The sequence below is a fragment of the Papio anubis genome, chromosome 17 (genome assembly GCF_008728515.1).
Source record: "Papio anubis isolate 15944 chromosome 17, Panubis1.0, whole genome shotgun sequence".
In the NCBI taxonomy this organism is placed as follows: Eukaryota; Metazoa; Chordata; class Mammalia; order Primates; family Cercopithecidae; genus Papio; species Papio anubis.
This window is the reverse complement of record NC_044992.1, coordinates 37,246,144-37,271,622: the sequence shown is the minus strand read 5'-3', so window position 1 is coordinate 37,271,622 and position 25,479 is coordinate 37,246,144. Positions and strand designations below refer to the sequence as shown.

The 25,479-nt window shown below is 43.0% G+C and overlaps 1 protein-coding gene across 2 annotated transcripts in view; it reads right to left on the bottom strand.

The window, feature by feature from the left end:
• Positions 1 to 21,147: 21,147 nt before the first annotated feature.
• MMD (monocyte to macrophage differentiation associated) overlaps positions 21,148 to 25,479 on the bottom strand; it is a 29,091-nt gene continuing 24,759 nt past the window's right edge. For both annotated transcript variants that reach the window (XM_003912777.4, XM_009190301.3), the window contains one exon: positions 21,148 to 23,082. In XM_003912777.4, coding sequence (XP_003912826.1) covers positions 22,882 to 23,082 — 201 coding nt within the window. In that variant the 3' untranslated portion in view covers positions 21,148 to 22,881. The remainder of the gene's footprint in view (positions 23,083 to 25,479) is intronic.

Below are 25,479 nucleotides of genomic sequence, written 5' to 3'. Positions count from 1 at the left end.
AGGTAAGCCCCACCCCAGGTAACCATACTTGGGCATCAGGTAGAGGCCAGCACAATGGTGCCAGGTGACACCCAGGTATCAGATGCCTCCCCATCTCTAATGCCTATTCAGTGTATGTTGTTTAGAATTCAGATGCAGTCCTCAGGAGGAGTGTTTTGGGAGGGAGAAAGACCCGAATCAAAGGAGAAGGCTTAACTGAGGCAACCTGGAATTGGCTTGACTAAGTGATCGGTCAGGAGTGGGGATGGAGACATTTATAGAGATTTAAGTTATGGAAAAATAACCAAGTAGACACGCATTTCTGGTACCCATAAGAAATATCACTCTCTATGAACAGTTGTTTGTGTGTCTGGATCCCTGCTAGATTGTAAATTGTGTAGCTTATGCATTACTGCTGTCCACAAGCCTAGGGTTTGCCCATTGGTATGGTCTGTCTATGTCTCTACCCAAATCTCATCTTGAATTGTAGTTCCCATAATCACCACGTGTCATGGGAGGAACCAGGTGGAGATAACTGAATCATGGAGGCGGCTTCCCCCTCCTGTTCTCATGATAGTTAATAAGTGTTACAAGATCTGATGGTTTTATAAAGGGCAGTTCTCCTGCACATGCTCTCTCACTTGTCGCCATGTAACATGTTCCTTTGTGCCTCTGATATGGTTTGGCTCTGTTTCTACCCAAATCTCATCTTGTAGCTCCCATAAGTCCTATGTGCTAAGGGAGGGACCCAGTGGGAGACAACTGAATCATGAGGGCGTGTCTTTCCCATGCTGTTCTCATGATAGTGAATAAGTCTCAAGAGATATAATGGTTTTAAAAATGAGAGTTTCCCTGTACATGCTCTTTTTGCCTGCTGCCATCTGTGTAAGATGTGACTTGCTCCTCCTTGCCTTCTGCCATTATTGTGAGGCCTCCCCAGCCACATGGAACTGGAAGTTCATTAAACCTCTTTCTTTTGTAAATTGCCCACTCTCAGGTATGTCTTTATCAGCAGTGTGAAAATGTACTCCTACAGTAAATTGGTACCAGCAGAGTGGGCGCTGCTGAAAAGATACCCAAAAATGAGGAAGCAACTTTGGAACTGGGTCACAGGCAGAGGTTGGAATGGTTTGGTGGGCTCAGAAGAAGAGAGGAAAATGTGGGAAAGTTTGGAACTCCCTAGAAACTTGCTGAATGGCTTTGACCAAAATGCTGATAATGAATATGGACAATGAAATCCAGGCTGAGGGCATCCAGATGGAGATGAGGAACTTGATTGGAACTGGAGCAAATGTGACTCTTGGTATGTTTTAGCAAAGAGACTGGCAGCATTTTGCCCCTGCCCTAGAGACTTGTGGAACTTTGAACTTGAGAGAGATGATTTAGGGTATGTGGTGGAAGAAATTACTAAGTAGTAAAGAATTCAAGATGTGACTTGGGTGCTGTTAAAGGCATTCAGTTTTAAAAGAGAAACAGAGCACAAAAGTTGGGAAAATTTGCAGCCTGACAATGCAATGGAAAAGAAAATCTTATTTTTTGAGGAGAATTTCAAGCCAGCTGCAGAAAATTGGCTAATGAATGAGGAGCCAAACGTTAGTCCCCAAGACATTGGGGAAAATGTCTTCAGAGCATGTCAGAGGTCTTCACATCAGCCCCTCTCATTACAGGCCTGGAGGCCCAGGAGGAAAAAGGGGTTTCTTGGGCCAGGCCCAGGGTCTCAGTGCTGTGTGCAGCCTAGGGACTTGGTGCCCTGCATCATAGCTGCTCCAGCCATGGCTGAAAAAGGCCAACATAGAGCTCAGGCCATGGCTTCAGAGGGTTCAAGCCTCAAACACTGGCAGCTTCCACATGGCGTTGAGCCTGTGAGAGCACAGAAATCAAGAATTGGGTCTTGTGATCCTCCACCTAGATTTCAGAGGATGTATGGAAATGCCCGGATGTCCAAGCAGTAGTTTGCTTCAGGGGCAGGCTGTCATGGAGAACCTCTGCTAGGACAGTGCAAAAGGAAAATGTGGGGTCGGAGCACCCACGCAGAGTCCCTACTGGGGCACCACCTAGTGGAGCTGTGAGAAGAGGGCCATGTCTTCCAGACCCCAGAATCGTAGATCCACTGACAGCTTACACCGTGCGCCTGGAAAAGCTGCAGACGCTCAATGCCAGTCCGTGAAAGCAGCCAGGAGGGAAGCTGTACCCTGCTAAGCAACAGGGGCAGAGCTACCCAAGGCTGTGGGAGCCCACTTCTTGCATCAGCATTGCGTGGATGTGAGACATGGAGTCAAAGGAGATCATTTCAGAGCTTTAAGATTTGACTGCCATGCTGGATTTCAGACTTGCATGGGGCCTGTATCTCCTTCATTTTGGCCAATTTCTCTCATTCGGAACGGCTGTATTTACCCAATGCCTCTACCCCCATTGTATCTAGGAAGTGACTAACTTGCTTTTGATTTTACAGGCTCATAGGCAGAAGGGACTTGCTTTGTCTCAGATGGGACTTTGGACTGTGGACTGTTGAGTTAATGCTGAAATGAGTTAATACTTTGGGGGACTACTGGGAAGGCATAATTGATTTTGAAATGTGAGACATGAGATTTGGGAGGGGCCAGGGACAGAATGGTATGGTTTGGCTCTGTGTCCCCACCTAAATCTCATCTTGTAGCTCCCATAATTCCCATGCGTTGTGGGAGGGACCCAGTGGAAGATAACTGAATCATGGGGGTGGATCTTTCCCATGCTGTTCTCATGGTAGTGAATAAGTCTCAGGAGATCTGGTGGTTTTAAAAATGAGAGTTTCCCTGCACAAGCTCTTCTGCCCTGCTGTCATCTGTGTAAGAAGTGATCTATTCCTCCTTGCCTTCTGCCTTGATTGTGAGGCCTCCCCAGCCACGTGGAACAGTAAGTCCATTAAACCTCTCTCGTATAAATTGCCTAGTCTCAGGTATGTCTTTATCAGCAGTGTGAAAACAAACTACTACATTCTCCTTCGCCTTCCACCATGATTGTGAGGCCTCCACAGGCATGTGGCACTGTGACTCCATTAAACCTCTTTTTCTGTATAAATTACCCAGTCTCAGGTATTTCTTCATAGCAGTGTGAAAATGGACTAATACAGCCGGGTGCGGTGGCTCACGCCTGTAATCCCAGCACTTTGGGAGGCCGAAGTGGGTGGATCACGAGGTCAGGAGTTCAAGACCAGCCTGGCCAAGATGGTGAAACCCCATCTCCATTAAAAATACAAAAAAATTAGCCAGGCATGCTGGTGAGCGCCTGTAATCCCAGCTACTCAGGAGGCTGGGGTGAAGAATTGCTTGAACCCGGGAGGCAGAGGTTGCAGTGAGCAGAGATTGCGCCATTGTACTCCAACCTGGGAGACAGAGCGAGACTCTGTCTCAAAAAAGAAAAGAAACGAAACGAAAAGAAAATGGCCTAATATACCCATCACAGGCCTACCTGCAAAGTTTGCAAAATCACTCTGAAATGAGTTGAGCTGGAGCCAGTATGCTCCAGCATACCTGGCCTGTGGCCCTTCTTCCCCCTTACTTATCTGCTGTTACAGCTCAGAAGCCTGTATGCATTTTCACTCATTCATTTACTCAGAAAATATGAAAATATTTATTGTGTGCTTGAATTGTGAAGCTCTATAGATGCAAGTGAGAAAAAGAAGTGGAGATTTTAAGTGAGGCTTTGGATTTGCATGTTTCTTGGTTTTTGTTTTTAATTTTCCAGAGTCCTGTCCTACTTGTCATCTCACTACACTTTCACAGCCACAGCAGAGGCGAAGGGAAGCAGATGGTGTTAAGTTCACTATACAGGTGAAGAAAAGGGAAGACAAATTGAGCTTTTACCAAAGTGACACAAAAATTTGTGGTAGAGATGGCGTGACAAACGACCCGCAGTTCTCCTGACTCTGGTTCATACTCTTAGGTAGAAAGATATCAGAACATTTGTTTGGGTTAAAATTGCAATTGGCCAATGGAAAGAGCTTCTCATGGCCAAAGCTAGAGCAATTTGAGCAACATAAATAAAGTAGTATTGGATTATACCCCAAAGTATAAAGTACGTATCCAAGAGACTATGCTGATACAAATAAATGACAAAATAAATAAGTTACGGGGGAGAATAGCCAAATCTCCCTACAGCAGAATTCCAAATAATTTGTGTAGACACTCCACGCTCCAGGAGGTAGAGCATAATTCCCCATTACTCAACTGCAGGCCACACATAGTGGTTTCCTTCCTAAGAGTCCAGCGGGGAGAGAGGGAAAAAAAGGCACATTTATAGCGGAACAACCTGACAAACACCACCTCAGCCAGCTGATCAAGGTCAACATCAACCGTGTTAAGTCATGTCCCTTAGTAACATGCGATGAGAATGGCATTGCGTCTTTGTGGTCTTGCTCTCAAAAACTCATGATACCAGTCTAATCATATTAAAAAAAAAAATTCAGGTGAATCCCAATTAAGGTACTGTATTAGTCCATTTTCACACTGTTGATAAACACACATCTGAGATTGGATAATTTATAAAGAAAAAGAGGTTTAATGGACTCACAGTTCCACATGGCTGGGAGGCCTCACAATCATGGCGGAAGGCAAAAGCCATGTCTTACATGGCAATAGGCAAGAGAGGATATGAGAGTAAGTGAAAGGGGTTTCCCCTTATAAAAGCATCAGATCTCACAAGACTTGTTCACTACCATGAGAACAGCCTGGGGGAAACCGCCCCCATGATTCAATTATCTCCCACTGGGCTCCTCCCACAACACATGGGAATTATGGGAGCTACAATTCAAGATGAAATTTGGGTGGGGACACAGCCAAACCATATCAGGGACATTCTACAAAATATGTAACCAGTACTCCTGGAAACTGTCAAGGTCGTTAGAAAAAACAAGGAGAGTCTGAGAAACTATCATAGCCAAGAGGAGCCTAAGGAGACAGGATGACTAAATGCAATGTGGTCTCCTGGATGAGCTCTTGGAACAAAGAACATTAGGTAAAAAACAAAGAAATCTGAACAAAGTATGAACTTTAGTGCATAATAATTGATCGATTTTGGTTCACTCATTGTGACTCATATACCATCCTAATGTGGCTCACACCTGTAATCTCAGCACTCAAGAGGCTGAGGCAGGAGGATGGCTTGAGCCCTGGAGTTTGAGAACAGCCTGGACAACATAGGGAGACCCTGTCTCTACAAAATTTTAAAAATTAGCCGAGTGGTGGTACACACATGTGGTCCCACCTATTCAGGACACTGAGGTGGGAGGATCACTTGAGCCGGGAGGTCAAGGCTGCAGTGAGCTGTGATCATGCCACTGCACTCCAGCCTGGATGACGGAGCGAGACCCTGTTTGGAAAAATAAATGAATAAATAAATAAATAAATAAAAAGAGCCAGGCATGGTAGTGTGCACTTGTAGTCCCAACTGCTTGAGAGACTGAGGCAGGAAGATCACTTGGGTCCAGGAGTTTGAGGCCGCAGTGTGTTATAATTGCCTCTGTAAATAACCGCTGCACTCCAGCCTGGGCAACATAGTAAGACCCCATCCCTAAAAAAAATAAAATAAAATAATGAAACAAAATTTAAAAAGATGAATTGTGCAACGGAAAATGTACAACCAATGTACTGCCGGCGTAATAAAGTGGAGGGAGGATTGGTAGGAGAAACGTGCTATACAAGCCTTTATTCTGCTTTCTCCTCATTCTTTGGGGTTGACAGTCAGCTTTGGTTGCAGCAGCACAGAAAAAGGACTTCTGTGTCCCTGACAAATCTTCAGCCCTTCCAGTGACTGGCTGATCCTAGATAAACACGTTTTTCCTGCTGTCATCTCTAAAAGCTTTGTTCTCCTGGATCAATAAGCCTATGCACATCACTTTGGTCTTTCTTCTGGCTTACCTGGAATTTGGATCACCTACTGCATCACCTGGTTTATTTTCAGAGCCCAGACAAGAGTGGGAAATTGGGAGTCGGAAAACCTTTGAGCATCACCTAATTGCCATGCCCCTGACTTAACCTTTCTCATTCTCTATTTCTTCATCCATAAAATGAAGATAATGATGGTCCCTGGGGTATCACAAGATTAAATGGCATAATGTATGTGAAAGCTTTCTGTGACCTAGAAAGGGCTGCAAAATTTTATTTTGGAATGTCCTTGTCTTTGGGGAGGCTAGGACTTTGTGCATCTTTTCTCCTTAGGCAGCTCTCTGGATTATTCTCTCAATTCAGTTCATCAGAGATTTGTCAAGTATCATTCATATGTTAGGTGCATTAAGAAGTGCCTCAGCGGGGTAACGGCATGGAAATGTAGGAAGATGGAGAAATGTGGACTTCTCGGAATTCGCATGAGAAGAGCTGTGTGTGGCTAGATGGATAAGCTGTCAGGTTGGGGAATGATAGCCCACTAGAAGCATGCATCAGTTATGATGTATTTGGTTATTAGAATTGAAAACCCAAATCAAAATGGCCTGAACAAGTTCACCTAACTGAAAGGCCCAGACCTGCGTGGGCTTCAGGAATCAATGATGTATGGTGGCTTAACCACAGCATCAAAGACTCAGTTTTATCTTTTTCCATTCTGTTATCTATAGCAATGGCTTCATCCTAAAATGGCCTCCCCCGTGGTTATTAGGATGACTGCCAGCAGCATTTAGGGCTCTTAGCTTCCCTATTCACAATGGGGTGCAGTGGGGGGTAGCACTTATAAAATAAAGCCACAGCCCATGACCTTAACTTCACTATCTGAATTAGCCACCCCACCTCTAGTCTCTTGCTAGTCCCTAACTCTGTATCATTTCTTTACATGATTTGAAATATTATATGTTTTTTTATTTTACTTATTATTTATTTGCATATCTACTCATTGATACTCAACTCTCCCTCTGAAATCTAAGTTCCATGAGGGCATGGATTTCATTTTGTTCACCACTGTTCCTTAAACCACCTTCTAAGGAGAGTGGGTCCCTCTTTAGCCCATGAGATAGAGGCTGAGCCTGCTACGAGGAGGCTTCTGTCTCTGCCCTCCTTCCTATGCCCACGGTGCTTCCTGCCTGGGTCCTGACACAGATTAGGTTGCTACCAATCAGGATTTTGCTGGAATGAAAGATCACAAGTGGTTTATGTCTGTAATCCCAGCATTTTGGGAGGCTGAGATGGGAGGATCACTTGAGCCCAGGAGTTTGAGGCTAGCCTGGGCAATATAGTGAGACTCTGTCTCTACAAAAAAAAAGAAAAAGAAAAAAAAAAAAAAAAAAAGAAAGAAAGAAAAACATGAGCCAGGTGTAGTGGTGAATGACCGTAGTCTCAGCTACTCAGGAGGCTAAGGCAGGAGCATTTCTTGAGCCCTGGAAGTTGTGGCTGCAGTGAACCATGATCACTCCACTGCCCTCCAGCCTGGGCAACAGAGTGAGACCCTGCCTAAAAAAAAGATCACAGGTGCCCCTTGAAGGGGATCTTTCTAAACGAAGACAGCCTAAGTTGGCATAGTCAGTGTGGAAAAACAGGACAGGTGACCAGAGGAGCTGGAGTAAATTGGGGGAGACAAAATTGATAAAAAGTATCACTCTTGAAGGAAGGAGGAAAGGGGGTAGTGACAGCGAGGTCAGTAGTAAAGTGGGTGAAAAATACGATGGTGTGAGGTGAAGGGTTCAGGACGGAGTCTCAGCAGGGTGGGCACACGGGCTCCTGGCACACGCACCTTCTGCCCACATTCCTGAGCACGTTACCCACACTTTTGCATGGTGATGCTCCAAGGGCCCTGTGAAATACGAATAATAGTTCTTCACATTTTAAGACTATTTTATAACTTACAGGACATGTTCCCAGACATTATCTCATTTCATTGTCACAGCCATTCTGCGGGGCTGGTTTGATTATTCTGATTCTGAAAGTGAAAAAAAAACAAGCCTCAGAGCAATTTTCCAAACACCACACAGTTAAGACAAGGGAAAGCTGGATCCAGATATTCATTCTCCTTCGAATCCTGAGTTCATCTTACACCATTGGAAAATAGGCTAATGATGTCCTGAGATGAAAATAACATCGAAAACTGCTTAGGGCTAGGTTTTTTGTTTCGTATTTATTTTTTCTGTTTAGGATTGAGTTGCTGTGTACTTTTGTACACATATAAAATTTTCCATAATAAAACTTTTAAGAAATTTTAAAGAATAGAGTTGAGTTGCTTGGTCAGCCCCTGGAAGAGTAAATCCAGGGGAGGTGAGGCCCCAAGAGAGTCAGGTGCTGAAGGTTTTAGGCTTCAGCCTTTAAGATTTAACTTTAAAAAAGAAGGAGGAACATTTGGGAATAAGGAACAAGGAAAATCATATGTGTGCTCAAGCAGCTAAAAAAAAAAAAAAAAAAAAAGACACAAAGGAATGATTTGTTCCCTCTGGGTTTTATATTCTCTTGCCAGATCCTTTAATTATGTTTCTATTCTTTTTTCCCAAATTTAATTTTCCCCCAGACTTAAATAAAGAACAGATGATGCTTCATAGAAGACTTGGTAAAATAGCCTTTCATAAGTTATTTCTGCTTGGGTGCAGGTCCTGGCTTGATCTCCAGTTCGCTGTGTGATCCCAGGTTGTTATTTACCTCCTGGATGGTTCAGTCTCTCCAACTGCAACATCGGATTTAGAACATGTGCCACTAAGTGGCCTCAAGAAAAAGGAAAAGAAGGTAGGTAATAGCCACAAAGGCACTTGGACATTTTCCATAGAGAGATGTCTTAGGTTGGGAGACATTACCATTAGAACATTTCTCAGAACCATGTAGTCTGTGAGTTACTACAGACAGCGCCCTCTGCTGCCCTGGCATTAAAGCTGACAGGGTCTTCATGATCTACGTGGGCTGGGAAGGGACCTCAGCTCTGAATCCTGTGCTGTTTCTGGTCCTCCAGGATGTCTCCTGGTTGATTTGATTGGTTTGACAGTTTTCATCTCATAGAGTGTTAAGAAATTGCTCTGATGCATCAGGAAAGAGAATCTGAGAAAGAGAAATAGTCAGTCCTTGACTATCCTTGCTAAGGGCACAGCATAATCTCAAAGAGCAGATAATCTCAAAGAGTGTGAGTCATTTAAATTCAGCATTGCAATAATACTTTTAAAAGTTTTATCTTCATAATTTTATTTTGTTTTGTTCAGGCTGAGCTTTGCAAGAGGGAAGGAAGCAGTGGCCCAGATAGATGTTGGGTGGTGGGAGGAAGATTGAGGTTAATCCTGGCTCAAGGTTTTCTTCTCTTTGCCATCACTTTTGAAGACTTCAGTACCCATGCTGGCAGTGCATCTGACAGCTTGGTCTCCCAGGTCTTCTTGTCTTCTTAACACCACTGATATTCTCTCAACAAATGATCTTTTTGGTTACACTGACCATCAAGTCTGCATTCAAAATCATTCATTCATTCATTTAATAGGCAAGTTCCAAGTGACTCCTACATGTCAAGAACTTCTTAAGGATCGGGACAACAAAAATTAGAAAATTTCCTTGACATTGGGATCCACTGTGAGAAACAGATGAATAAACTACAGTATCATTAATGACTACCGTAATGGAATGCCCTAGGGGAATGTGAAGGAGGAGCCCTCTCCAAACCCAGGCAAATCAGAAAAGACTTTTAGGAGGAGGTGACACTTGGACTTGAAGAATAGGGAAAATTTTTCTTTTCTTTTCTTTTCTTTTCTCTTTTCCCTTCCCTTCCCTTCCCTTCCCTTCCCTTCCCTTCCCTTCCCTTCCCTTCCCTTCCCTTCCCTTCCCCCCCCCCCCCCCCCCCTCCCCCCCCCCCCCCTTCCCCCCTTCCTTCCTTCCTTCCTTCCTTCCTTTCTCTTTCTTTCTTTTTTCTTTTTCTTTTTTTTTTTTTGTGACAGAGTCTCGCTCTGTCCCCAAGGCTGGAGTCCAGTGGCGCAATCTTGAATCACTGCAACCTCTGCCTCCTAGGGGTTCAACCGATTCTCACCTCAGTCTCCCGAGTAGCTGGGATTACAGGTGTGCGCCACCATGTCCGGCTAATGGGGAAAAATTTTCAATGTGATTAGACTAAGGGAAGGTGTTCTATGAAGAGGGTGCAGCACATGCCCAGGTGTGGAGGCATGATAAAGCAGTGGCATATTCAAGGAGTTGAGCAAGCAGTTTGATCAGCTGCGGTAGAGCAAGAGATGAGGCCAGACAGGTAAAGTGGTGCCAGATTCAGGACTGGGTCTATCGTGAAGGAGAAGGGGAACTAGTTCAGAGATTTTCCTCCAGACTTAATTGAATCAGAGTCTCATTTTAAAAAGGGCACTGGTAGAAATGTGAATTGGTTAGAGGCATGTGAGATTGAAGGTGCAGGGTGGGTGACAGAGAGACCTACTGGGAGCCACCACAGTAAAGCACCTGAGAATGGATAAGGACCTTTACTAAGGCAGTGCCTGTGGAGGTGAGAGGGCTAGACAGAGAGATCTGGGCAGAAGTATAAAGGACTTGGCAACCATGGAGCGTGGAGGATAGATGTGAAGAAGAGAGTCTAGAATTACTCCCAGATTTGGGGCTTCACTGACTGTGGAGATAGTTATACTGTTGGCTTATATAGAAAATATAAGAGGAGATTCAGGATTGGGAGAAAAGATGATTTGTTTAGCTCTGAAACTACTGACTGTAAGGTGGGTGTGGTTGGGCATCTGTGGGAAGATTGCCAGTGGACAAGCGTTTAAGGCTTTACAAGTCATAGCTGGGCGCAGTGGTTCAACCCTGTAATCCCAGCTACTTGGGAGGCTGAGATGGGAGCATCACTTGAGCCCAGGAGTTTGAGACTGCAGTGAGTTATGATTATGCCACTACACTCCAGCCTGGGCAGTAGAGTGAGACTTCATCTCTGAAAAATAAATACATAAATATTTTTTAAATGATTTGGAAATCGGGAGAGAGTTTAGTGCTAGAGACTCTTACCATAGACATAAGTGAGATCACCATGGGAAAGTGGGTGGAGAGCCAAGGGCCCCTGGATACACCAAGGTTTAAAGGTAAACAGAGCAGGAGGAACAAGGTAAGAAGACTAAGAGAGAGGCCGGAAATGCACGAGAGACACCAGGCAGTAATGTCAGGGAAGCCAGGCCTAGGGGAGATTTAAGAAGGGAAAGCGCACAATGCTGTCAAGTTCCTTAGGGAGGACAAGTATGATGAAGGCCAGAAATGGGGAAAAGAAGAGAGGGTTGGTAGAACAGATAGCTGATGGGCTTGAAGAAGAGCCTTAGATAGAAGGAGGGCCATTTTTCCCTAATATGAAATGAAAGGGGATAAATATAAGAACAATCTACCTGTACCCCTTTCCCTTCATAACCAAGGGCTATTCAACATTCATCAGAGCACCTCTGATGAAGATGCATAGCTGGGAATGGAATTCAGCACAAATTGATGGCCAGGTCCTGTGCTAGATACTTTATGTAAATCATCTCACTGCAGCCCTTCGAGGCTGACAGCATAATCCTCCCTTTCAAGATGAGGAAATCAAGGCTCAGCTTGGCCAAGTCAACTGCATGTCTCTTTCCTCTCCACTGATCGCCAGGTCACACTCCCCAAAACAGATCTGTGAAGAGCCTTTTATCTCTCACTGGCTCCAGCTCCTAATGCCAATAAGTGAAAATAAAGATAGACTTGGGCCAGATGTAGGTTGCTATTTCTACCACAAACACATTCACAGGAACATAGTTAAATCAATGGGTAGAAGAGAGATAAGACACTGCACAAAGATGCTTTCTTTCAAAGGGGCAAAGGACAGCTAGGGGGAGGGGAGCACAAGGTGGGTGGGTGATGTTGGGGAGGGAGGTCAACCAGGATGACTTCAAGGCTGCTTGGAAATACCTGGTTCACTTTTTTATCCTGAAAGTTGGTGATGTAAAGCAAAATAAAAGTCTCAGGATTCCCAAACTCATTATGCCAAAGGGAGAGTTAAGCCTGAGTCAGGTAACTTTTCCTTTTCCCAAACAGACAGCGATTACTTCCCAACTTTGTGTCAAAGCATTATACATTAACCAGACCCCACAAAGGCAAAAGGCCTCCTGCACCCCTCCAGATGACTGCCCTCACAAAGAATGGCCCCTTAACCTTTCAAGACGCATATCCTCCTATAAGACAAGTACATGTCAATTGTAACTTTAGGTCTGTAACCTGAATTTAACTAAAACTAAGGTCTGTTAAATCTCACATGGACAAAGATCGAGTTTATCCTCCCAGGTACAGAACAAGGACTAGACAAGGTCAATCATTCCTTCCTCCACCCTGCCATGTCTACATAATTAACTCTTCCTTTTTACTCCCTCTTCTTTAAATGTTCACTGAATCTTGTGTAAAATGTAGATTTACTGGGCACTAAGTAGAGCCTCACAAGAATGTAACCATTTGCCTCACCGCCTAGTCCCCACTTCCTGCATGCTTTTCCCCTTTAAAGAAACATATAAATGCTGAGCCTCCTAAAAACCTCTTTGGAGAGCACAGGCCACAGGGGCTTCTATGACTTGTATTACTTTTCCCAGGCGTTCCCTCAGGCTCTGGCTCCATAAACCTTGGGTGATTGAGACTCCTGCCTCATTCTCTCATTTGGGTTGACAGTGTCAAGCTTAAACTCTTATGTTCACAGTGTTTTTCTACCCTGTGAGGCTGATGGTCTTATTAGTATAATCTGTATTTTAAAGATAAACAGAGGCTCTGGGGCTTGCCCACATTCATTTGGCTTTAGGAGCTAGGTCTTAACTCAGTGCTATGAATCCAGATGCTGGGATGTTCTAATACCCAAGCATGAATGATTCTTCCACTGATAATCACCCTGCACTTGTGCCTGTGGCTCTTACCATGGCTTACAAGACCCTGTGTATCCCAACATTCAGTACCCCTGCTAAAGAAAAAATAATAATTCATGACACTTGTTAAAGATGCTAAGGCAGATTTTATTCAGGGGGGCTACTAGAATGGGATTTTGTAGTAGGAGAGAGAGATCAGAATCAATTCCAAAAACAACAAGGACAAGTGGAGATTTATAGACAAGGAACAGGGTAGGGGTCAGTGGATGGAAAATTACTAAGAAGTAATGTCACGACTTGAAGGATTCTTGCTGAAGGCAGTTCAGGGTAATAATAAGGAGGTTGATCAGATATCAAGAGTGGGGAATTTTCGCCAAAATGACCCAATAGGATTCTTGCTAAAACCGGACCAAATAGGAAGACAGCGCCCAAGATCAGGTATTAGTCAGAAAGAGGGCTCAGAGAAGCCTGAATCAAGTCTGGTCAAAAGAGAGAGTCTTTGTCACATCCCTGACCTCATTGCCAACCCTGCTCTCCCCTCACTCAAGACCCTACATCACAGGCCTCTTTCTGCACCAGACTATGCCCACCTCAGGCCTTTGCACCTGCTAGGCCTGGATGCCTTTCTTAGCAGGTGTCTGGGGGCCAGGGCCCTTGACCTTTCAGGTCTGTACCCAAATATCCCCTTCTCAATGAATCTGTCCCTAGCTGCCATGTTTATGAGCAAACATTTACCCACCCTCAGCATTTTCCACCTCTTCCCTGATTGATTTTTCACCCTAGCACATTAGCACCATTTATACACCACATATTTTCTTTATATATTTGTTTATTGGCTATTTTCCCCACAACTAGAATGTCTGTTCTATGAAGGAGTAACTTGTGTCTGTTCTGTTCACAGCTCTATCCTCAACACCAGAAGCAGCATCTGGCACCTACGAGGGGCTCACCCCTTAAATGAATTGGACACCTGGATGAGGGTCTCTATGAATACCCTCGGATCCAGATGATCTATGTCAGTACCAAAGGATAAGAATCCCCAATAATAGGCCAGGTGTGGTGGCTCATGCCTGTAATCCCAGTGCTCTAGAAGGCTGAGGTGGGTGGATCATGAGGTCAGGAGTTTGAGACCAGCCTGGCCAACATGGTGAAACCCCGTCTCTACTAAAAATACAAAAATTAGCTGGGCACAGTGGCAAGCACCTGTATTCCCAGCTACTCGGGAGGCTGAGGCAGGATAATCACTTGAATCCTGGAGGTGGAGGTTGCAGTGAGCAGAGATTGCGCCACTGCACTCTAGCCTGGTAGAGCGAGACTCCATCTCAATAAAGAAAAAAAAAAAAAGGCAAAGAAATCCCCTGTAGTAAAGAAATCGCCAGTAGTCCAACCAATTCATAATATACCTCATCACGCTTTGTTTCCATTTAATATAGCATCACAGAAATCAGCTCAGTTGAATGACAAAATATTTGCCTTCCAAAAGAAGTCTATGTTTGTAAGGGGTCAAAAAAAGGAAAAGAAGGTCCAAATATTAAGACAAAGAAATCCATCTGATATGGTTTGGATCTGTGTGCCCACCAAATCTTGCATGGAATTGTAGTCCTCAGTGTTGGAGGTGGGGCCTGGTGGAAGGTGATTGGATCATGGGGACAGGGTTCTCATGAATGGGTTAGCACCATCCCCTCAGTGCTGTTCTTGTGAAAATGAGTGAGTTGTTGTGAGACCTGCTTGTTTAAAAATGTGTAGTACCTCCCCCCGCCTCTTCCTCCTGCTCCAGCCATGTGAAGTGCTGGCTCCCCCTTAACCTTCCGCCATGATTGTAAGTTTCCTGAGGGCTCCCCAGAAGCAGAAGCTCTGAGGCTTCCTGTGCAGCCTGCAGAATGGTGAGCCAATTAAACCTCTTTTCTTTATAAATTACCCAGTCTTAGGTATTTCTTTATAGCAGTGCAAGAACTGAATAATGCATCATCTAAGATTTAGTTTGCTGCAGAAGAGTTCATATGTATACATGATTGTCTTGCTCACTCCTCAAAATAATAGATGAGTCAGTATGTATGTCAAACATAAAGAATGAGCTGGGCCCTTCGTAGGGACTCAGTCAATATTAGCCGTTATTATTAGGTCCCCTTCCACACACCTCACGCTTTCCTGAAGCCTGCTCTTTCCTCTTCCTGGAATATGTCTTTCTTTGAGCCTGTCTCTGCCCACCGCCCCCTCACTTGACTCCCTGGCAATTCCTCATTCACCCTTTGAGTGTCAGCCATACTACTGCTCCTGGACAGAGGATTTCTGACTCCCCTAGACAGGGTTAATCACTCCCTCCTCCAATAATAGCATCCAATACACAGGTGGAGATTATGTTGCATTATAATTGTTCATTTGTTTCCACATCCTTCTCCCCTGAGGGCAGAGACTTACCTTATTGGACACTGTCTTCCCAGCCTCTAATACAAGTATGACACATGGCAGGACTTGGGGCATCATGGATGGACCTCAGGCATCCCAGACACAGTAAACAAGGAAGGAAAATATCTCAGCCCACACAGGTGCTGCCCATTCATCATCTTTTGCCTGGGAGGGTAGGTAAACCCTGCTTCAAATGAACCTGGCACACTTAAATGTTCAGCTAAAGGAAAGGGTGATTCATTCACACATGAAGGTTATTCATTTGAGGGCAGAGTTCACCACAAGTTTCTTTAAATAATGAGCTGCTTTGGTGCTCTCAAAAGTAAGAGCCATCTTTCAAACAGGCAATTCGACCTCACCCTAGCAGATGCACAAATAATAACACAAAGTACGGCACCCCTGTTGAAAAGACAGGTAAATCAACATCACTTTCTACTTGGCCGTCCACACTGTCACATTCACTGGCCACAGTCATCTATCTGTGTGATGCCAACAAACAGATTGACAAAAGCTCCCCAAAACGTCAAATCCAGATTAAGGAAGTTGGGGGTCAGAGAATCATCTAGTCTGAACAACAGGCAGGAATTTGGCCTTTTTGTTCCGCGTTTTTTTTTTTTTTTTTTTCCTGTTATAACATCCTCAGTCCCTAGACTGGTCCCTGGCACAGAGACGATACCCAATAAACATTTGTTGAATGAATGTGTGAATAAAGGACCCTACAACATCACTGGGAAAGAAACAAGGTGGAGAAGGCATTATACGGCTGTAGTTGGAAGGAATTCTTTAATAAGCCACTCAGAGTCTGTTGGTCTGAGTCCCCCAGGAGGCAAGCTCAGGTAACAACAGATGGTGACCAAATTGCTGTCCAGTTTGACAGAGTGTGGGTCTATTGTATTGAAGGCCTTTTGTTTTGCTAAGCAAAGTATGCAGCTCCTATCTGGACATAAAGAACTGCCCCAGCCTCCTCCTTTTCTACCCTTTCTCTGTGAATACTCATGTTCTTGTCTAAAGAAATGTTGAATATTTGACCAGGCATGGTGGCTCACGCCTGCAATCCCAGCACTTCGGCAGCCAGAGGCTGGCAGATCACTTGAGGTCAGGAGCTCGAGACCAGCCTGGACAACATAGTGAAACCCCATTTCTACTAAAAATACAAAAATTAGCCAGGCATGGTAGCGCACAGCTGTAGTCTCAGCTACTCAGGAGACTGAGGCAAGAGAATCGCTTGAAGCTGGGAGGTGGAGGTGGCAGTGAGCCGAGATTGTGCCACTGCACTCCAGCCTGGGATACAGGGCAAGATTCCGTCTAAAAAAAATGTTGAATATTTAAAGATCATTGTTTAAAATGACACAAAATTATTAGAAAGCCTGGGTTAACCACATGCCTCAGTTTAGCCTCAGCCCTCATTTGATCCAGAGCCATTTATAAGAGCTAGAAAATGCACAGAACAATTTTAAGAGTGGTACTGAACTGCTCTTCAGGTTGTTTGTGCATGAAAAATATGCCCAGGTGGGCAGTGACCATAATTTTAAAAGCTTGGCCATATGGGAAAGAAGCACTAGGATTATTTCCCCAGTGTCAATCATATGTCAGACTGTGTAAACTTGACACTTTCAACCCACATTATTTAATCCTTATGACCGCACTGCAAGAGAAGTGATATACCCCTTTGGCAGACGGGAACTGAAGCTCAAAGGTAGTACCAAACTTGCCGAAGCTCACCCAGCCAATTTGTCACAGGCTGTCTGCTTGCACCCTGACTCAACACGCAGCTCATAGATGGGATTCAAAAAACACTAGTGTGACTTTAAGAGAACCAAATCCGAGGGATCAAAAAGTTTTCCTGACCTTTTCAGTGACTGACACACTAGATCGGGTGTGTTAAGTGTGGCCTGGCACAGAACAGCAAAGGACCTGTGACCTCTCCCAGGAGATAGGGCAAGGCTCCAAAGCCTACTTTCCCAAGCCCCCCTTAAGCCTTGCCAGTCTATTTTGACTTCACAAGTCTGACTGCAGTGAAAGTCTGAGTGATAATGAGCTGTGTGGCAGAATGAGAAAGCGTTCTGTTGTGTTGAACAGGCTCCTGATGAGAATAGCTTAACTCCCCTTGCAGAGTGGCGAGAGTGCACAGTGGCACTGTTTCTTGGAAAAATAACACCACCAATCCATTGCAGGGATGTAGGTGGGAATGGCACAGAATGTAAGAACATATTGGCACTGTCTATTTAAAATAGCAAAAGCAGTAGAAAGACATGAATGCAGTAATTCTAACCTTGTTAAACTAAAAACATTCCTCGGGGCCCCTTGAGAAACTTTTATTTTGCTGCACAAGGATGGAGGTGAACCAGCTTCTTCGAGGTCAGTTTCCTTTGGAAATTTTCCTGTTCCACGCTCCATCTCATTGGCACGTGAGAATAGTAGACGTAAAACTGAAGACGCCAAGTATAAATGTAGAGATTTGGAAATGAGCTCTATTTTTAAAAGGTCTTCCTTTGGGTAAACCCATTAGTACACCTTTGCCCCAGGAATGGCTCTCTTCAAAATGGAAACAGATCTAGGGTTCCTGGGTTCACTCGGGTTCTGCCACTTACCTTGGGCAAGGAAACTCATTCATCTGTATGTGTTTCCCCATCTGTAAAATGGGAATAAGAAAATGATTTACCTATAAGGTTTTTGTAAACATAAAATGAGATAATTCACGTAAACTAGTGCAGTACCCGATACATACGAAACACTCATTTGTCTATTATTACCTTTAAAACCCTGTCATAAATGTGGATGAAGCTGTATGTTCACTGCAGCATTGTTTATAATAAAAAAACTAAAGCAATCTAAAAATCCAAAATTAGGCAAATGATTAAGCAAAATAGGCTACATATCCAGTTCTGAAAGATGATTAAATCATTGAAAATTCTTGCTATGAAATGATATAATAGTAATAACAGTTTTTTGGGTTTTTTTGTTTGTTTGAGGTGGAGTATTGCTCTGTCGCCCAGGCTGGAGTGCAATGGCGTGATCTCAGCTCACTGCAACCTCCACCTCCCAGGTTCAAGTAATTCTCCTGCTTCAGCTTCTTGAGGAGCTGAGATTACAGGCATGTGCCACCAAGCCCAGCTAATTTCTTTTCTTTTTTTTTTTTTTGTATCTTTAGTAGAGACGGGGTTTCACCATGTTGGTCAGGCTGGTCTTGAACTCCTGACCTCGTGATCCGCCGGCCTTGGCCTCCCAAAGTGCTGGGATTACAGGCATGACACACTGCACCCGGCCGATATAATAGTATTTGTAAATACTTATAATAAGTAGGAAAAAGTATATAAAATTACATATGTGGCATATTTACAGCTGTATAATAAAAATAGGGAAATAAAAGATTGGAAGTATATTAAAATATGTTATGATAAATGAATGCTGGATAATTTTTAGCTTTCTCTATTTTCCAAAGGGTTTTATATAGCTGTATGATTTTTAAAGTGAAAATATTCAAAATATTTTTAAAAATTTAAATTGTTGCTTCTTGAGTATAATCTGCACTAAGACCCAATTATTGCACAATTGTTTTGACTTTTTTTATTGCTATATTCAGAAAAGAGAACCAGAGGGAAATAAGTTAGGCCAAATACTTTTTTTCCCCAAATAATTTTGTAAATTGTTGATAGTTATTCCTATAAAAGCACAAATAAAAATGCTGGACATTTTCTTCTTTAGGATATACTTTCTAATATTTACACTCTATTTTCTCATCAACTTTCCTGTGGTTGCTACGAATGTTCTAGCTGACACTTGTGGTCAAAAAAGCCTGTAGAAGCTAAAAGTCAGTTCCCGGTTAGTAAGAGTGCTTGTGATGGACAGGATAAACTCGCTAAAACCAAAGTCTGTCCTAAAAAATGCTTTGTTCTCAGTCTTTCCCTTCCACACCGTTCTCCACCTTCCCCCGACCCAGCCCCTTTCATTCAATAAAACTTCTTCACTCTTGTCATAAGCCAGGGCTATGCTAGAAGCTAGGAACAGAAGTGGATGAGACTATGTCCCTGCCTGAAAGAGTTCAGTCCCAAGACCAGAGGTAAAGACAGTAAACACAATCACAACGCACCATAACAGGGGCCATGAAGGAATATCTGTGCTGTGGGGTCAAAGGAGGGCACCACTAATCATGCCGGTGGGACTAGGTCAATGGCACAAGGGAGGTGGGTGGCACCTGATGAAAGGCTTGGAATAAGCAACTATTTGCCAGGTAGGAAAGGGGCTGGAGTAAGGGCATTCCAGGCCAAGGAACAGCAGGTACAAAAACACAGCTGCAAAAGCACCATGAGGGCATGTGTGTTGTGGGGGAGGCTGTGAAAATCACTAGCAGGGCTGATGTCAAGTGGGGTTCAGCTGGGGAGAGGGCCAATCAGGCGGAGTCAGCATGTGAAGAGTCCATGCTAAAGCATCTGGCGTGAATCTTATAGGATAATAGTCAGTGGAAGTTTTGGAGCATCGAGACACATGCTCAGATTTTATTTTGGGAAGATAATGCTGGTACAGTGTGGAGGATGAGCTCATTTGAGGGGTGTAAGCAGTGGCAGGGATACAAATGAGGAGGTGGCTGCTGTAGTCTGATGACTGCTAAGTAGGTCTTTTTAGGACCTTGCAGCGCGAAGAGAGGTGAGGAACCAGATCAGGGAGTTGTGAGAAAGGCAGGGGTGACAGTTCTGCTGACCTGTTGGATCTGGGGGGTGCAAGAAATCAAGGATGCATGAATGAACAGATGGCTGTGGCCATGCCATTAACTAAGTTAGGAAATTTCAGAAAATAGGTTTGGTGGTAGGATGAGGAAAGATAATGAAATCAGTTTGGGATGGCTTGTGTCAATTCAATATGTCTGGGAGCATTTAGGCAGCTGGTTAGAGAGAGGTCTAGTCCTTAGAAAATAGTTTAAGGCTGGACATACTGAGGTGACAGCACAATAGTGGGGACACTCTAGAAATGGATGAGGTCACACCACTGACCTAGAGGACAGAACTCTTGGGAATCATTACACTTCAAGACACTCGATCCTCAAAATTAGATTTGACGGAGAGTTATGTGAGGGATTATTGAGGTTCTAAACCACGTGAATAGTGTTTTCTTTTCTGTCCATGCCTGATGAAATTTTTAGTTCAAGTTTGTTTTATTTGTTTTTGCTGACTCTAGAAATGCAGTGGTATAGAGGGAATGGGAGCCTTCGGAATCAGATAAGAGCTGGCTGCTGTTCCAGCTCCCTGATTTAGGATGAAGCAGTTAAACTTCTCTGGCCCTGGTTTCCCGCACTACAGAAGAGGTAGAATGGCGTCTAACACTCGGAGAGTTGTTAGGTTTATAATCTGTTATTTGTCTGGTTGGTAACATAAAAGACTGTTAACCTCAGTCCTATAGAATATTTTAATATTCTATATGCTAAACCAAAAGGTTTATCTTGGTAAAGACACATCATCTAAAAAACTTGAAATCATTAGGTCCTGACTAGTGTATTTTAAACTGAAAATATCTGTTGATTAATGTTTGAGCTGGCTCTGGCATTTCAATTATTAAAAAGTAGACTAGAGCCTGTAATCTCAGCACTTTGGGAGGCCAAGGCGGGCAGATCACGAGGTCAGGAGATCGAGACCATCCTGGCTAACATGGTGAAACACCATCTCTACTAAAAAAAAATACAAGAAATTAGCCGGGTGAGGTGGCGGGCGCCTGTAGTCCCAGCTACTGGGAAGGCTGAGGCAGGAGAATGGCGTGAACCCGGGAGGCGGAGCTTGCAGCGAGCCGAGATTGCGCCACTGCACTCCAGCCTGGGCGACAAAGTGAGACTCCGTCTCAAAAAAAAAAAAAAAAAGTAGACTAGAAAGTGCTAAGTGACAGGGCATATTTGTTTTTCTCTCCATTCGGACTTTTTTTTTTTTTTTTAAAGACTAGTATACAAATTACAAATGCTGGATGAGCTCAAACTCTCAAATATGCAATATTATCACAGTCATCTAATTTAGAGACAGTGGAACAAATCCAAGTAACAACTTTATTGTAGTATACAGCACAATTTTTACATACATATTAGTGGTTTTGACAGTGTTACTTTTGAGCAGACCTTAGATGAATCCACAAAGTTAATATATTAAAAATAAAATATACACAGTAAAACAACAGGCAACCAACCACATGTTCAGAATCATGCAGATAGGAGTAGTCTGGTTGGTGTTATCACTGGGTACCTTGCCTATTTAACTCACCAGCAAATACCACTTCTTCTGTTTCTCGTTCCCATATAATTCATCAAAATCAGAGTTCTAAACATACACAAAATAAACCTCTTTTAAAGCCCCATCAGTAAAAAATTTCAATTAATAAGCTTATCATCAAACCAAGAATTCCGCTGACCATTTGCTCAGTCGATTACTAGGAAACAGGTAATATCAGCACCCGATCTAAAGGCAAGCCTATTTCATGTATTAAAACACCAACAAGAGAGATTAACCGACAAAGCAACTATTAACAACATATTAATCTTAATATAAGACACTGAGAGAAAAGTAAAAATAATACATAAATATCACTCCACTGAGCCAGGATATAACTCATGGACTACCAGATACATGAGTTTCTACCTGTCAAACAATGCTTTAAATATTTTTCTAGGAAAAAAAAACCACACACACAAAATATATATTGGAAGATGCAAAGGAAAGGCAGAAATGTGAATGTATGCATCTAGTTCCACAATTTAAAATAAATATCAAACTGACAATATCAAGCTAAGTGACAATGACTTAACCACTGGGCACCAAACAGGCAATACAACGGCTCACTGTAATACATAAAGCTCTTCAGGAGTTTCCAGCAGATGGCCATCCCAACAATATTGTCATAATACAGATCAAATACTCATCCACTGTGGAAAGAGACCCTGAAGAGAATGTGACAAAGGCATAGAGAAAAAGTTGGATCTTTTGAAAAAGTTAATGATATCAAAATACTTTTCCATCACTGGTAAACCAAGCTAGGTCAAGTATGTGTCCCAAAGCAGCACTGAATTCAGAGTAAGAGGTTGGCAGAAAAGTTTGGAAAACTGCAGTTTTTAAAAATTGGCAATTTCTCCATGCTTAATAAAACTATCAGAAGAGGTATAATGTTTGTTCGTTTGTGGAATGTTAACTGCTTGCTGCAAAAATTCACAACATGAATGAGGACCCGCAGAGATGCGTATCAATGAAATATTTTTTAAAAAATTTACAAAAAACTAAAGTTTCTATTTAAAAAAGAACCATGTTATGCCAAGATGAAACATGGTAAAAAGTAGTGTAAGTTCTGTCCATGATTCTTTACCTAGTGAATGGGAAAGTGATAGAAACAATTTTCTTCTTAAAAAGGAAGCTTTGTTATTGCACTGACTTTTACAACCTGACATAGTAATTTAGAAAAATCATGTAGTAAAATCTGTAAAATTAAAATACAAAATTCTGGTTTGTAAACATCAGTTGGCCAAGTCTATTCAGAGTCCTTCATGATAGTGGAATGGAATGAATAATTAATTCACAACCTTATTTATTTGCTGTGTGGGGGAAAATTCCAGAACACAGCCTTTATACTTTCACAGTAATTATATTCAAAATATATAAAGAAAGTCAGTGCAGTTATCTTATTTTTTTTCTTTCCCTGTGCAATGTTCAGCTCTCACCCCACTCCCAAGTGCCATAATTGAAATAATACTGGTTTGGAGACTTAGTACAGATTGGTCATAAATGCCGCATAAAGTCTGTAGGACTTCGGTAAAGGTATTTCCAAATGGCGTAGTAATGCACTGCAGCTGCCGTGGCCACAAACAGGTGCCAGATGGCGTGGGCAAATGGAATGATGCCATCACTCTTGAAGAACACAACTCCCAGGCAATAAATTAAGCCCCCACAGGCAAGTTCCTGAAGTCCATCAGTGTTGTTCTGTCAAAAGAGAAAAAAAATAAATAAAAAGGGTTTGATGTTACTCTGCATGGCAAGCTACAGATAACTGTAATTCTCTCTAAGGCTCTTGATTTTCTAGACAATGAAGAAGCTGTGTGAACACAATCCTGATCTGTAAACATGAACCAAACATAAAAAAAGTCTCTCATACATCGACCTGGATTGCCCTTTGGACTGACAATCTTGAGTTGAGCAAGCAATCACATTACAGGTCCCAAATGAAAAAGCAGAACATTCTGCTCATTTACAGCATATTTAAGTAAACTGCAATCATAGCCAGACACAGAAGTTCATTTTAATAAAGTGCAATCCTCTGTTCTCATCTTCCCCTTTAAATGCTTTCTTCCCTACTAAGGCAGGCCCAAGCCGCTCTATTTATAATTTACATCTCAGCCAGGGTATTCACTTCCCTTTGTCCTTCTCACTGTTCTACACTGATTGCTTCTTTGAGACTTCCCCTGCTTATGTGAGCTTACAGATTCCTTCAGGCTGATGCAAGAAAAGAGTAACTAGAAGTGACCTCTGAGATCATAGATCACTTAGTACAAGATATTTCCTAGCCTTCTAGATGTCTCCAGGCCTTTTTGTCTTTGAGCCTGGCCATTGCTTATCTTAGCAATAAGTTAATATTCGTGTGTGTCTCAGGGCAGAAGGGAGAATATTTTAGGCCGTTCTTGGTTTTCAAAGATCAAGGCCCATCTACAAGATTAAAATGGCTTGTATGAATGAGGAGAGAGAATACAGGCAATGCTTAGAAGCTGCTGAAGAAGCAAGTTAGTCCCCTGGATTTCTGAGGACTAGGAATAGAAAGGAGACAAGTTCTTCAGAGTGAGCGGAAACCTAAGGCAGATCATGGCAGGGCCTTGGAAGGGGATAGGTGTGTGGGTGTCCCACAGGCCTGAGCACTGAGCAGCAGTCTTATGAGCCCCACAAGAGTAAAGGGAAGCTCTAACTCAGGCACCTAATTAGAATAGGCCCCAAGGGCCTCGGCTAAAAGCAAGGCAACAATCGACCATCATGAGCTAAGGACCAGGTGTGAGGATCTAGGACCAGTTGTGAGCATCAGTCCTTTTTCAAAGTTCACAGAAGTCCCCATGTTTTGTGTGGGATCAAAAGATGGGGGGCTGGGCACGGTGGCTCATGCCTGTAATCCTAGCACTTTAGGAGGCCGAGGCGGGCGGATCACAAGGTCAGGAGATCGAGACCATCCTGGCTAACACGGTGAAACCCCGTCTCTACTTAAAATACAAAAATTAGTCGGGCGTGGTGGCGGGCGCCTGTAGTCCCAGCTACTCGGGAGGCTGAGGCAGGAGAATGGCATAAACCTGGGAGGCAGAGCTTGCAGTGAGCTGAGATTACACCACTGCACTCCAGCCTGGGCGACAGAGCGAGACTCCATCTCAAAAAAAAAAAAAAGAAAAAGGTAAGGAGCCAATCCGAATGGACTGACATCAGATTTCTTCCTAACCTTGGTAAGGAAACACTTCAGCCAGATTTATTTTTATTTAAAAAGTAACACAGACAGAATACCACACGCTATTAATTCCTCAAGGTTATACAGCAATGAATACACATTATACAAAATTATTTGTGTGTGTATTAGGAGCCCTCTTCTAGGATAGGGGTAAGGCTATCATCAGATTCCCAAAGGGGCACAGGGACTCCCAAATGGTAAGAGTCACTCATCCAACACAACCCCCTTATTGCAGAAGTGAGGAGACTAAGGCCAGAGCAGTGAAGTGGCCTGAACAAAATCACGTGGCTGGTCACTGTTCCAAAATACCCTTTTTTTTTTTTCTCCTTTCTGCCAGAACAAGCAAGACACCAAACCAAGTACACAGGTTAGTTTTGACATATATTCTGTTAACAAGTATTCTTAAGATACCACATTTATCTCAACTTTCAAAGACCTATAACGTAGTTAATTCTGTATCAAAACAGAATTGTTTTTCATTATCATTATTGTAACTATGTGCCAGGCACTGTTTGAAGCACTTCATATATTTATTCATTTAATCTTCACAACGACCCTAAAATTAGGTACTATTATCCTCATTATACAGATCAGAAAACTTTTTTATCCAGTCTGACAATCTCTGCCTTTTAATTGGAGTGTTCGGTCCACTGTGATGTAATTGTTACTATATAAGAGGTACCTAATTACTGATATGGCTGTATTGAAGCCTCCCGTCTTGCTCTCTGTTTTCTATTTGGTTTCATCTATCCTTTGTTTCCATTTTCCAAATTCCCCACCTGCTTTAGATTAAATTGAATAACTTTGGGATTCCATTTTATCTTTTCTCTTGATTACGTAACTATAACATTTATTTTGCTTTTGTTGTTGTTGTTGGTGGTGGTGGTTATTCTTTTTTTGAG